The sequence below is a fragment of the Protopterus annectens genome, chromosome 2.part0, assembly GCF_019279795.1.
Source record: "Protopterus annectens isolate FY-2018-M chromosome 2.part0, PAN1.0, whole genome shotgun sequence".
Lineage (NCBI taxonomy): Eukaryota > Metazoa > Chordata > Ceratodontiformes > Protopteridae > Protopterus > Protopterus annectens.
The window spans coordinates 489,137,014-489,151,327 of NC_056728.1; the positions used below are offsets into that span (position 1 = coordinate 489,137,014).

At 40.9% G+C, this 14,314-nt stretch overlaps 1 protein-coding gene across 1 annotated transcript in view; it reads right to left on the reverse strand.

Annotated features, from left to right (window-relative positions):
• AGTPBP1 (ATP/GTP binding carboxypeptidase 1) overlaps nucleotides 1-14,314 on the reverse strand; it is a 2,804,614-nt gene that overhangs the window by 314,452 nt on the left and 2,475,848 nt on the right. Inside the window, exon 30 of the mRNA XM_044060898.1 lies at nucleotides 4,684-4,815. Coding sequence (XP_043916833.1) covers nucleotides 4,684-4,815 — 132 coding nt within the window. The remainder of the gene's footprint in view (nucleotides 1-4,683; nucleotides 4,816-14,314) is intronic.

Genomic DNA, 14,314 nt, shown 5'->3' on the forward strand with positions numbered 1-14,314 from the left:
TCAAATCAGCCAAGCATCTCAGTGTATCAGATCCACAAAAACAAGTCTTGTATTTACTACCCAAAAATCATAAGTCTATTACCAAACCTCCAGACAGATCAATTGTATCTGGAATAGGCTCTTTAACAGGACCACTCTCGGTGTTCCTCACGGACCAATTGAAACCACTACTTCAGCAGGTTAGTGCAAGGATAAAAGATACAACACAATTTTTACAAATAATACAGGATGTTCAGTTGGAATCCCATTGGTTAATGTGTACATTAGACGTCATTGGGCCAGTTTACAGGCCTTACAATTCTGGCTGGAGAAGACTAATCTCTACTCTCCTGGCTATAATACACTCATCATTTGTATGGCAGAACACATACTCAATAAAAATGTTTTTTTATTTCCAAGGACAATATTACTGGCAACTCCAAGGAACAGCTATGGGAGCCTCCTTTGCCCCTATTTACGCCGATCTCTTCATGGCACATTTGGAGGAGTGTCTTATATACAATCCACTACACAATATATATATATGGTGGAGATCGATATATGGCGTCGATACTTGGATGATTGTTGGATGGTGTGGTGTGCAGATTCTGGCTATCTACAAGAATTCGTGGAGTATTTGAATGATAACATCTGGGGAATACAATTTACGATAAATTCCAATTTGAATCAGATTGATTTTTTGGATGTAACAGTATATAGAAACCATGATAACACACTAAGCACTAAAATTCACAGAAAATATCCCCAATATAACACATTAGTACATGCATCGAGTTTGCATCCATGCCACACCATCCGTAACATACCCAAATCACAGTTCCTTAGGATCAATCAGTTCTAACCATACTGACTTTGAGGAAGCCAAAATAGATCTCACTAACAGATTTTTGGAAAGAGAATATAATTTCTCTGACATCCATTCTGCCAGCACATGGTCTGCCAAACAAGATAGGAACACATTATTACAATATAAGGCATCACCGGATACAACACGAACATCCCAACTAAGATTTATTACTACATTTGGCAGAAATCATAATATTATTAGAAGAATTTTGGATGACAACTGGAATATTTTATTAGCAAACAATTATCTAAGGGAAATATTGGGACCCAGATGCCAATTCTCTTACAGGAGAGACAGAACTCTGGGCAATTTATTTTCACATTATAAGCACAAGGAAAGTGGAGGGGTTTATGATTCATTTAGTTTTTGATGTGGATATATTTTTTGTCTAAACAATGTCACTTTACTACGTTGAAAATTTGTATATTTATGTATACATATGTGTGAGTATATATATGTTTGTACTTTGACTCCTCTGGTCCTTGTAATATTTCCTATGCAGTACCTTTATGTACATTACTTCCTGTATATTAACATTAGCCTCATGGATTTAGTCAGTATATTGGACATGTACAACATTTGTTTGCATATAGATTTGATTCTTACAATCATTATTTATTATTTTTCCTATATATTTTTGTACTGATTAACTATGCTTACTAATACTTCTATTTTTTATTTTTTGGTTTTATATTTTCATTTAATAAGTTGCGTTTGGCATATATATATATATATATATATATATATATATATATATATATATATATATATATATATATGTTATCATATACATTATGTATTCAACCCTTTTGAGTGGATGATACCATGTTGCTATTGGCTGGGGTAACATATAAATATTCATGAGATTATTTTCTGCAGTTAAAATTTATCACACTGAAGAAGGCTGTTTGCTGCGTCAGGGCACTAAGTGTTCTGAATATTTCATCATATTTTCAATAAAACAGAATGTGTCTGTTTATGCTGGCCTCTTGTGTTGTTTAACTGTTTGGTTTGGCCGAGCATTCCATACGTGCGGGGACTTTGGTTCTTTCATTTGTACTGTTATCCTCCCAGTGTACGTCCCCCACTGGTGCCAGTGGTGAGGATTGAGGCTCCTTGATTACTGGTCCAGTGGTGGGTCATCACAGGATCAACAGGCTTATGAGGAGTAGGGTCCTCTAAAGGTCTGTAGCAGAGAGAGTAATGTCAAATATGGGAGCCTAGTTAAGTGTTCAGAAAATCTGATCAGCCTTTTTAGGCAATAAAAACACAAGAATTACTGATCACATCTTTTAAAATATCAACCAAAGGTTGGACTACCCAACAGGCTACTGAGAGATGCTCCGTGTCTACTGAAGTCAGTGATGTGGGAAGGGAATGAGCCATGAAGTCCAGCAATCTTTTTGCTGCATAACCTTCATTAACTTCTCAAAATGGGGATTATCAAAAGGGAGAGCAGAAAGGCTGACTTCATCCTCCTCACCAAGATCATCAGTGGAACAGTCAATAACAGGATCAAAATAAACCAGTTCTGGGACTTCCAAGATGGCTGCAAATTGAGCAACAGCTTAATTTCAGCTCCCCCAGTGTGAAATCAGAAACTCAGAAGAAAGAGACAGTAAACTCGTATTTTTAGGTAAATTTCAGTAAATGGCTAGTAAGTGCACTGCCTGAATGACAGCAAAAAGAAATTCACAGAACCTGAAAAAAAATCAATCACAAAAGGTAAGAAAAGAACAATGACTGGAAAGAATTCTGCAGCTGTTAAGCAAAAAACAGTGCAAGCTCCAGCTTCAGTGCAAGACAATACTCCAGTGACCTGCAGAAAATAATAAGTCAAATGCACTCATAGCTGATTAAAATGAATGAAACTCTTCTGATGTCACTTCTACATCCACTTCATTTATTTTCTCCATAATGCCCCCCATGATACATCATTCTCTGGTTCACTTTGATTAATCAGTTCTTGCAGTAAATCATCCCAGTAAATCATCCCACAACCCTCCAGACTGGAGGGTTGTAACTATATATTCCTCTCTGACCGTCTCCTCAGTTCAATCTAACAACTTTTTCTGAAATTCTTCTTCCAAATCCTTTACATTATTTACTTTTTCGGAGCTGGTTCCTTCAGTTAATTTTTCATCTCATGAACCATCCCACCTAGCTGCCTCTGCACTAGAGATGGGACATCCGCATGTACTTGCATATATTAACACAGTGGGTGTCGATCATTAGTAGGGGAAGTTCCCTGATGCCATAGCCAAATTTCCCCTAGTAGTATAAACACCCCCTCGGGTGTACCCTGAAATGAGGTTACTAGCTTAGTTGGACTAACTCGATCAACAAAGAATAAGTAAAAAGGAATCCTTTTGTTGTACTGGAAGTCAAAGTCCTAGCTACACCTAAAATAAAATTATCCTGTCAGGATAAGAAGCAGATTGACAGGACACAAATACTACAAGTCTTGGGGTGATCAGGTCAATCTTCAATATATTCTACCTTGACTAGTTAACACAGCTGTTGTAGGAGTGGTTGAAGGCCATAATGTACAATGTATCCACAAATTAATTTTCCTTTGCTGCTATTCATAAAAATGTCAGTTCCAAACCTCCCAACCGTCCCGAATTACTCGGTTTTTACCGAGTTTTGGGGTCTAAATTAAGGGGTGCCACGATTCCCGAGTGGCACCCCTTCATTTCCGATTTCTTTCCTTTACTTTTTTTATTTTTTAAATTTTCGCGCTGTTTGAGCCGACGTCATCACGTGCGCGATGACGTCAGCTCAGTCAGCACTACCAGCCAGTCGGAATTGAGCTCAAGGAGCTCACGTCATCATTTCCGGCTGGCTGTGAGCAATGGTGGGAAATAGCTTATCTATTTTTGTCTACCAAGAGAAGTGGAAACTTCATTTATGGTGTACTAAAGAGAGAAAGAGCATGCATAGAGGAATGGAAAGCATGTGCATTTTAGTTTGAAAGAAACAATGTTTTGACTTGTGTATAAGTGAATGAGATAGGGAGAGGGGACTGAATTAATACAGACTTGCTCCAATGATGTAAAATGAAAAGTGAAATGACTACAGAGAGCAATACGTAGTCCTGATATGATCTGCAGGCCTCTACTGAGTATTATCTTGGAAAGGTGATGTTTACTCAGTAATGCAGATACCACTGGTCATGTCCTACACTACGTTTTTTTTTCTTTCACATGGCAGGCTTGTGATTTGCCTTGTGTTTTTTCAAGAGGAGCAGCACGAGACAGCAACAAATTACCACATGAATATTACTGAATGCTGTAAACCCCTCTGCATACATACATTTACACACAAACACAATAGAAAAACAATAGGGACAGAATCACTCTTATAATATTTCTTATCATACAACAGTTTACAGTTTTTCTACAGATGCAAGCTGAAAAGGTGACCATAAAAATGGAACTTGACATGCTATTTCTAATTTGCATCTGATGGATGGAACACTGTCACAAATGGCACTGGCCACTCAGATAAAAAGGCTGTGTTCTTCCAAAAACACTCCCATTCTTACTTATCTACCTTTCAAGTTACCTGCTTCTATAACTTCCACTGGGAGTACAAGGTCCATAGAATAACATCATAGTACTCCAATAATAAAAACCATGGAGTGTCACACCTTCAGATTATACTCTCTAGAGCTGATGAGATTTAAACTCCCTGGACAAGCTCAAAGCATACAATATTACCTCTTACACTGTATGCTTCCTTAGAATGCTTAAAAGACTTATAGTACTTACTACTTTAGCATGGCCAAAATCTACCAGAAACAAAAAACACCTAATGTACATGCATATACTGACCCGATATCCAGTGTCTTCTTGTAGATCAGAGCAGGCAGTACTGATGTTTGTCTGCCACACCGTTTCTTTGATGCTACAGCCATACATAAAGACATTCTTCTTCCGTGAATGGCCATGATAATCGCAGAAGACCTATAAGGAGCAAAATGTCCACATATCAAATAAACTCACTGCTAAAACATGGAACAACTTTGTGTTATTACAGCTATAAACAATTTCTAATAACAGAATGTCTTCAGCAAATCTTTTTTCATATACATAGGAAACAATGTATACTATGTTTACATAAAAAGTAGTGCTACACATGATGCAGAATTAAACCAAGTACTTTAGTTATTTAGCTTTCTATGCTGTTATTTTGAGACCAAGCCAAGTGCCCCCAAGTCAGAAAACACCGTGAACACAAATATACAAGTTCTGATTGTAACTACAACAAATGTAACTATACATTAAGACAGTATAAAATTTAAGTATTTCAACAAACAAGCAAAAATCCACAAGACAACCAATTTTAAATGTGTGAGAGCACTCACTATATCATCTAATCTTAGAGTAGCTAACAACTTCGGCTGCCTTCTTTACATGCTTCACTCATCAGAAATGTTAAATATCTCTAGCTCCCAAAGTGGTGTGCATGTGCCTACCAACTGGTACATGTTGATGGCAACAACTAAGCCAAGTAGTGTGGGGGGAAGATGCAACCTCACACACTGTAGTTCTGACCCCTTTAACTATAGCTGAACTGTACCTGCAAAGCAAAACACTAAATTAGTCTATGTAATCAGAAACCTGCAATACAAAACAAATGACATCTCAGGTAAGCACAGAGGTTGGGCAACAATAGCAAGAATGGACCAACAAAAAGGGGATGTATGGAAAGTAACATATTTAATTAGAGAGGGCCAATTTGTAGATTAACTGACATGAAGTGTACTAAAATATGTGTTGCATCTTGCTCTGAGAGGCACACTGTAGTGGTGCAGTGGTTTGTGTTCGTCACCTCACAGCAAGTGGTTCTCTGCTTTAATTCTTGTCTGGGGTGCCTTCTGTGCAGAGTCTGTATGTCCTCCCTGCATTCGTATGGGTTTCCTCTGGGCACTCCGGTTTCCTCCCACATTACAAAGATATGCATCTGGAGCATTTCTCCCTGGGCCTGTGCTGAAAACTGGCTCGTTCCAAGTCAAACTTTCTTGGTAAACAAATGTAAAATAAAATAAATAAATACAGCAAATCTAATCCCTCAAGGAAGCAGGAGCAGGAGACAACTAACAGACAAGGCTCAGAAAGAGAAGAGATTCACGCACCAGAGTGATGAAGGTATGCACAAATGTGGTCATAGCACAAAAATCCATGGACACATTGTTAAAGCAAGCCACAGAAGCTGCAAATCCCCTAGATGATTTATCTTTGACTGCTTAGGCCATAGAAATGCTGCCCATCTGACAGTGTATACTGCAGATAATCAATTTGGACATTCACCATTTTAACTTGACCACTTCCAGGACATAATCACATGAACAGCTGAATGATCAGTGCTGTTGAGTTCAACCAGCCTTGTCAGATGAAACCTGAGCTCAAGGTACCCATCCAATATTGCAAGAAGCCCTTTCACTTTTGCATCACGCCCAAGGGGAAAAAGAGGGAAGTGGATGAATAGTTTAAGGGATATCTCCAAAACACCTGTGGGACATCTCATCTTTCTAGGTAAACAAGCACCTGCATTTATAGGGTAGTCTGGCAGAAATAATAGCCAACAAGACTAAGGTCATCCAAAATATGAACTTCCAAGTCTGCAGAGCTAGCAGGTGGATAACCTTATCAGTCACAAATGTTAAGTCCCATGGAAGAGAAAGGCTCTTCACAAGTGACTACATATAACTCGCCTCTTTTCAGAAACTAACAGCATGATGTGCTAGGAGAGAAACTCGCATATATATAGTCAATGTACTCAGACAGACCTGCAAGATCAATGACTGCAAAAAAGGCTAGTTCTCCACCCAAAAAGGAAACCATTTCTACGTTTCAGACTAAATCAGCCTAGCTGAATGTTTTCTTGTGGCCTCAATGACTTCTGAGGCTCAGACAAAAGGTCTTTGGGAATTGATGGAGCTAATGGAACAGGCAAGCTTTGAGACAGAGCTACCAATCTCCCCAATTAGACAGGGCATTTATGGGTACCAATCTCCTCAGTTAGACAGAACATTCATGGGTTGGGCCGGGATGGTCTCCGGCACAGCCAGGAACCTGACTGCCTATACCTGAAACTGGGCAACAAGCATCCACTAGGATGTTGCTGACTGATGTCCAAGGTAAGACATGCATAATTTTAATGCATGGAGTATACAACTTCATCCCCCCAACATATTTACGTACTAAACCAGTGCTTGGATACAAGATAACACTATCGGGGGGGGGGGGGCATGGGTCTTAACTTATAAACCCCCTCCAACCAGAAAACCTGAAAAAAATAAAAATCTCAGTATTGCAGATTTCAATGGTACCCAGCAGAAACAAACACATCCTTTAAATACCTGGGCCTGTTATTGGACCAGTAACTTAACAACTATGACCACATTAAAAACAACAAGAAAAATATTAACTCATTTATTATGCTCCCAGAAAATGCCTCTTTTCTCTCCAGACCGACAAGAGTTGCAATGGGCTCAACTTGAACCCAGGCTTCCTCCATCATGGCAGTTGGCACAGATGGTTAGGGCTGTGAGCTGTAGTTCCTGTGGTACAGGTTTGATTCCCTTAGTCATCATTTGTCTACTGTGTGACCCTGATCAAAGTCACCTAACCATATATTATGAGGTCTCCCCTAAAAATAGTCTGAGAGTCCAGTGGGTCACCTGGTTAAATTACTATCATCATCGTCATCATCATAGTTATAGCTTCTAAAGCAAAAAACTCCTCTACTACTGAAAACAAAATCTGCTTATTCATTTCTAATGCTCAGCTTACCTGAGTGAAAGTATGGTGGTTCTGGAGCTCATAGTCCACTGCAACTCCCTCATGTTGGGGGGGGGGGGTTGAGCCAATGGAACTGCAGAGGCAGCAGTTGCTATCAGCACCAAGAGAGGAAGTTGGGCACACATTTCCACCCAACTCTTTTCTCTCACCTAGGAAACTGAGGTCATGATTTTCCTAGATCCTCCCTTCAGGCAATAAGGACCAGCACAGAAAAGAATCTTAGTCTGCCCAATTAAGATGATTCTTTATAATGGTATTATAACAATCTGCTATTAATTGAAGGTGATTCCCAAGTACTGCAACCTTCTGGCAGGGAGTTCTATGAAGAAGCCACCAACAGCCAGTCATCAAAATAACATAGCACAAGACAATCATCTTCTGCAGTCCCTCTACTATGATTGCAAACACTATAGTGAAGACTTTAGAGGCAATTGACAATACCCAGTAATGGAAAGGGTGATGGCCTCAGAATAAATGAAGATGTTACCTTTGTGGGGAAAGGGGGGAATCATGCCCAAATACTGACTGCACCCATCATATCCAGTACCACCATGCTGACTCCCTGCAGCACAAAATGATGATTACAAGGAGCATAACCATTCATAGGTAGGTACTAGGCTATTGGCCCCTAGGGCCTATGTAACTCTAGCCAAAAAGGTACCCTGGCTTTCGCCACCAAAGAAAATTATTTTCCTGTGCCCCTGTCGAGCAGAGCCACAGAGGTGATCCCCAGGGTGAATTTCCTATTTCCCATCCAATCATCAAGATTTTTCAAGAGTGCTAATGAGGAGCTTTGTTTGATATAGATAGGTAGTTTGTTTCAGAGTATGGGAAGTCTTGGTGACGGGAATCTATCCTTCCAATATGTTCTGTTTATTGTGGTGACAAGGTTTAGGTCCTACAGCATGTAGCTCAGAGGGATTGGGATTTCATTAAGTGGAGCATGTCCAACAGCTCTGGGTTTGACATAGCTTTGTATGTTATGCAGAGATCACCTCTGAGCAGGCGATATGCGACGGTGTAAATAGAGTTTTTTGAGACTGTCTGGGTAGGGCATCTGTTTGAGGCCAGTAATCCTCTTTGTGAGGTATTTCTGCAGCCTTTCCAGTTGTTGTAGATGTCTTTTGAAATACATACCAAAAGGGGCGTTGTACTATATAATGGGTCTAATTAGTGACGAGTAGAGGGGGAACAATGACCTCTTTTTTCCTGGATGAGAAACCTTTTGTGATGAGGTGTGCCACGTATGCCACGCAGAAGGATTTCCTGACTACTGTGGTGATGTGATTATCAAAGGAGAGACTACTGTCCCCGTGTCCCAAGGTCTCTTATCACACTTTCAGTGTAGTAGACTACCACCTACGTGATAGCTCATGGGTACAGAGTTTTTTTACCAAAGAGGATGACAATGCACTTTTTGGCATTGAGCTTGAGGCCATGGCTTTGACACCAGGCATCTATCTCAGTGAGGCCCTTTTGTAGGATGTCCACATCGTTAGGAGTTTCGATTATGGCTCCTAGTTTGCAGTCATCTGCGAACTTCGTTAGCCAAAGACCTTCTGTGCTACCCTGTACTTCAGAAAAGTAGATATCAAACATGAAAGGACCCAGGGCTGAACCCTGTGGTACTCCACTTGTCACTGGTCTGAAGTCAGATTTGGACTCTGCTACTTTCTCAGTGTGGGTTCTTGACAGTGAGCCAGTTGGCAACCCATCTTGTGACACAGGGATTTATACTTAGTTTAGTGAGTTTATCTATAATTCCAGAGTGGGGGATGGTGTCAAAAGCCTTGGCAAGATCTAAATAGGCTGTGTGAACCACCTTACCCTCGTCTACGGCTTTAGTGACTGCTTCAAAGAAGTCTATCAGGTTTAGGAGGCATGATCTGACTTTTACAAACCCAAACTGGGTGGGGTCCAGAGTTTGGAGATTACCAATGTCTTTGTTTATAAGTTCCATGATGATATGTTTCATGGCCTTGCAGACCAGGCTCATTAGTCTAATGGGGTGGTAGTTCCCTGGGTCCATGGTGGCTCCCACTTTGTGGAGTGGAATAACCATCACTGTGCACCATTCAGTGGGCACAAAGCCTGAGGTGAGGCTATAATTGAACATGGTGCTTAGGTGGGGTGCCAGTTCATTCTGTAGTCCATGCAGAATGCAGCCTAGGATGTTGTCAGTTCCCATGGAAGCTGTGTTCTTGGCTTTGGAGAGTGTGGTTATTACCTGTGCAGCCGTGATTACAGGAACTTTGCATTCTTAAGGTATACAGATGGGCCCTTTAGGGGGTGAGAGAGGGGTAAAGTTAGCACTGAACCTATCTGCCAGGATGTTGGCAAGATCAGTTGGTTCTGTATATTTAGAGCTATTGTGCTGTAACTTAGAGCAGATTTGAGTGTTGCCATTGAGATTTTTGACATAGCTATAGAATGCTTTGTGGCTGTCTTTAGAATTAGTGGTGATTTTGTTTTTGTAACTAGGTTTGGAGAATTTTATGAGGGATCTCAGCTTCTTACTGAAGCTCACCAGGGAATTCCTCCAATCGTGGGAATTTACTCTTTTTTTGCAACAGTTTCTTTCTTCTGTTGTAGAGTTTGTTTGTGGCAGGGGACCACCAGATTGGCTTCCTTTATTTGGAGGCTAGCATCTTGGTTCTGTTAGGGATAGCACGATCCATGCACTTGTGTAAGTGCTTATAAAGTGCATTTGTGCAGGATTCAGCAGACGTACCTCTATTGTCTGTCTACATGGGTGTCGTGAAGTTTGCCACTTCTGTCTTAAGAAGCGTGAAGTTGGCTTTGGAGAATTTTTTTTACAGTGGTTTCCCTAATGGGGTTAGGGGTGGGATGTGGATGTCTAGGGCGATTAGCTTGTGGTCTGATCTGACCAATGCAGAATTGACCTCTGGTGTGGAACACCAGTCGCCCATGTTAGTAATGACCAGGTCTAGGATATTGCTGCCCCTAATGGGGGTGTGGATAAGTTGATCCAAGGCGTTGGAATTTATGAATTCCAGAAAACGTTGGGCAAAAGAGTTGGTACATGAGTAGTTTTCCCAGTTAATGGTTGGGTAGTTGAAATCGCCCATTATGACGGTGTTGGGTTGTACCCTAATATTTTCCAGTGTATCAAGAAATGAGGAGTGGGAATCTTGGAGCATGGTGGGGAAGCTCTAGCAAGTTACAATTTGGATTGTGGTCTTCCCCAGAGTTAGTTGCACTTGGATAATCTCGGATGCATTATGCTAGACAATTAGCATAGAGGTGTGGATATCCTTAATGAATATGGACACTCCTCCGCCTTTAGTATTTCGGTTTAGGTTAGGTGGCCAAAAGGTGTGGTATGAATTATAGCCTGGTAATGCAGGGGTGCTCTCTAGAACCAGGTCTCTGTCACTGCACATATGTTGATGTTCTCCATTTTAAGGAGTGCCTCAAGTGAATGCATTTTGAGGTTTAGACTTTTAGCACTGAGTAGCATTACCCTCAGATTTTGCTTGCTTGTACCTGTTACGGTGGTGAATTTGTCATTTGAACCTTGCCTAAAAAAGGCACTATAGTGGTGGCAAGAGCCTTAGCTGGTATCCGGAATCCCATGAGCAACAGGTGCAGGCCACCTCTGGCAAAGTATTGTGTGGTCTGTTGATCATGTCATCCCAGGCAGACAGATACTGGATTCCCTTAGAATGACACCAGAAGCTTAGCCAATTGTTTAAGTCAATCATTTTGTCCTTGTAGTGTGGTATCATTCTGGGTGATGGCAGGATGCTACTCAGGGCTAGGGTTATACCTGCCTGGGCTACAAGACCAGAGAGCTCCTCCATGTCTCTTTTCATGCAGTCCAGGGAGGTATGTCTCAGGTCATTCACACCAACATGGACAATGACAGAGTCATATTTGTACTTGTTGTGGAGTGACCTGAGTGCGTGCATTATGTGATGGATCCTGGCACCTGAAAGTCAGCTGACAGTAACTTTCTCCTTGTTTAGCCTGGTGAGTGGAAAATCAGTGTGCCTGACTATAGAGTCATCTATGACTAGAGTGTTGGGTACGTTGTTATGCCTTATGGGCTGTGGTTGAGTAGCACACTGAGTTAGTGGGCTGTGTCATTTGGGTTGTGTTGGGGGGGGGTGGAGGTTGCTTGTGTTTCTGCTTTGAAGGTCTCTGTTACTTGAGCAGATTTTTAATGAGAGCCTCTGCAAATGTAGGTGTGTTTTGTGTTTTTATGTATCTGTTTTGATGGTGTAGGTTTTGAGGGACTATGTGATGAGTGTGGTGTGGTGCAAGTGTTTACCTTCTCCTCTTGACTGTAAGAGAGCTTTGCTTCCAGTTTGGCTATATACGTGCATCTCTCACAGGTTGTAGTGTTGGGTGAAAGGAGGAGAGGGTTGTCTGTGTACATGAGGCAATTGCTGCATTGCCCACAAGATGCCCAGATTCATCAGGTAGACAGGAGAAAACATCGGAAGCGAACCATTAGACATGCCTGGATATGTTCTTATTTATTAAGTACTAAAAACTGCTTTCCTCTAGACAAGTGAGGAAAGTTGAGTGCTGTAGTAATTTGTAGCTTATTTACTGCTTACGAGTTCTGAACGAGTGCTGAGCTCAAAGAAACAGATTTGAGTGCTAAAACTAAAAAACTGGCTAGTTTTAAGAGAAAATTTAAAGAGCAGACTTTATGGCGCAGGGAATAATTTAACCCTAGCTATGCGGTGATGCATAAAGTGTATTTTTTTTCTTTTTATATAACAGTAGCAAATGAGCAAACTGATTTAAACAAATTAACCAATTAACCAATAAAAAGCTAAAAACTGAGCCCTGTTCCAGCAGTCTTCAATCAGACAAGTTCTAACTGCACACTCCTGCCACTAGGGTGCAGGGGAACCTTCTCCAAAAAAGATGGCCTGGATTAGTGCTCAAATTATACAAACAAAGCTAGATTCAGGATGTCTGAATTTAGAACACAATGCACACAATGTGGTTTATAACATCACTGAGACTGGATAGAAATCCCTCTTGAGTTTCTGAAATAGGCACAGGACCTATGGATGCTTTGAGAAAAGTGTAAACTAGATCTGAGCTTATGACTGCACACAGCCCATATCCTGAAAGAGAAGATAGTCTTTGTCCATTTCCAAACTATTTGCCCCCTTCTGACAGCTCACTAATAAGAGGTAAATTGGAAGTGCTAGACATTCAGGGGCAGCCCTGGGTGGTAGCTAGGAGAATTGCAGCAGAACCCCATGCAAGCTGTGCCTTCATGAAGACTTGCAAGGAGGCCCTGTTCAGAGCAGGACTATAAAGGTATCTTCCTCTTAAAAGGTCGAGATGACCTAGATAATAGAACAAAGTGGGTGGGCTGCTTCACAGACTCGCACTGGTTAACACGTTTGTTCCATTCTTCTGAATGCCCTGGACTGCTTCACAGACCCTCACTGGTTAACAAGATTGTTTCATTCTTCTGAAGCTCCTTAAAGATCTTGGATGACTTTACCAACAAGTCCATCAACAAGAATAAGCCAATTAAATGGCCTGATGCAGCTCCTCCTGAAAAACCATAAATGTCTGAGCCACTCCTTGTGTGCAGACCTGAAGCTGTTGTCCTGGCTAAAGCATACAAGAACAGCAGGCAACAGGAAAGTCAAGAAAATAAATTATAGTCCATTTTTTCAAAGAATTTCTGATCCAAGAAGCAGACATCTGATCCAGAAAGCAGAACTGGAAATAAAACAGTAAAATAAATTATTTTGATTTCCAGCACCTAAAAGAGCAGAAAATAAGACATCCTTGCCAAGTCTATGCATCACTTTTAAACTCTCTTTCTCCTGTGGCAGCAGAGAAAGGTGTTGGGGGTTTCTTGACCTTAAAAGACAAGTAATTCTAAGTGTGCTCTGGCATGTTTGTAAAGCAAGTCATATCATATAGTCAGGGAAAGATGCAGTTAGAAATACATATTTGTCATTCTTCTACATCCAGGCTAAAAATTGCATTTTTCAGGACAGAATCATTGCCCTTCTTCTCAAAACAATAATTAAAACTCTTTGAGGGGGGGACAGACAGCTAGTCCAAAGACAACTTCAACAGCTTGGTGATTTCTCCAAACAATAATTTCTGTTGATTCCATTACTGATTAGGACTTGGATGCAGAAGGGAGGTATTCAAAGCCAGACCCTTAATGATGCAGCCTGCACCCACTCTCACATCAGTATGAGCTGGAAATACAGCTTTAGGTGGGTGACAGATGCCCTAATGATGGAGGGGAGAGCTGGCCAAAGGCAGCACTATCAAGCACAAAGCCAGCATTAGGCCATGCATATAACAGTTTACTCCTCACTTGCTTGATTATATCCCATGTGTCTAAAATACAGTTCCAATATCGAACAACAACCAGAAGCCTAGAAGACACAAAATGACCTATATGAACAAATTCTGTTCTTAATACAGTGTCTTCAAGCATAGTAGAACCAAAAGAATTGAATCCCCACACTCAAGGGTAATCTCATTGTCTGTTATACAGGATTCAAGGACCTACTAAATGTTAGACAACGAACTAGAGTGTACTCAGAAAATGGAGACAAAGTGCAACACATCCAAGACTTACTTTTAAGAGCATTCACTAAGCAGGGGTGACTAGTGCCACCAGCATGGTCATCAG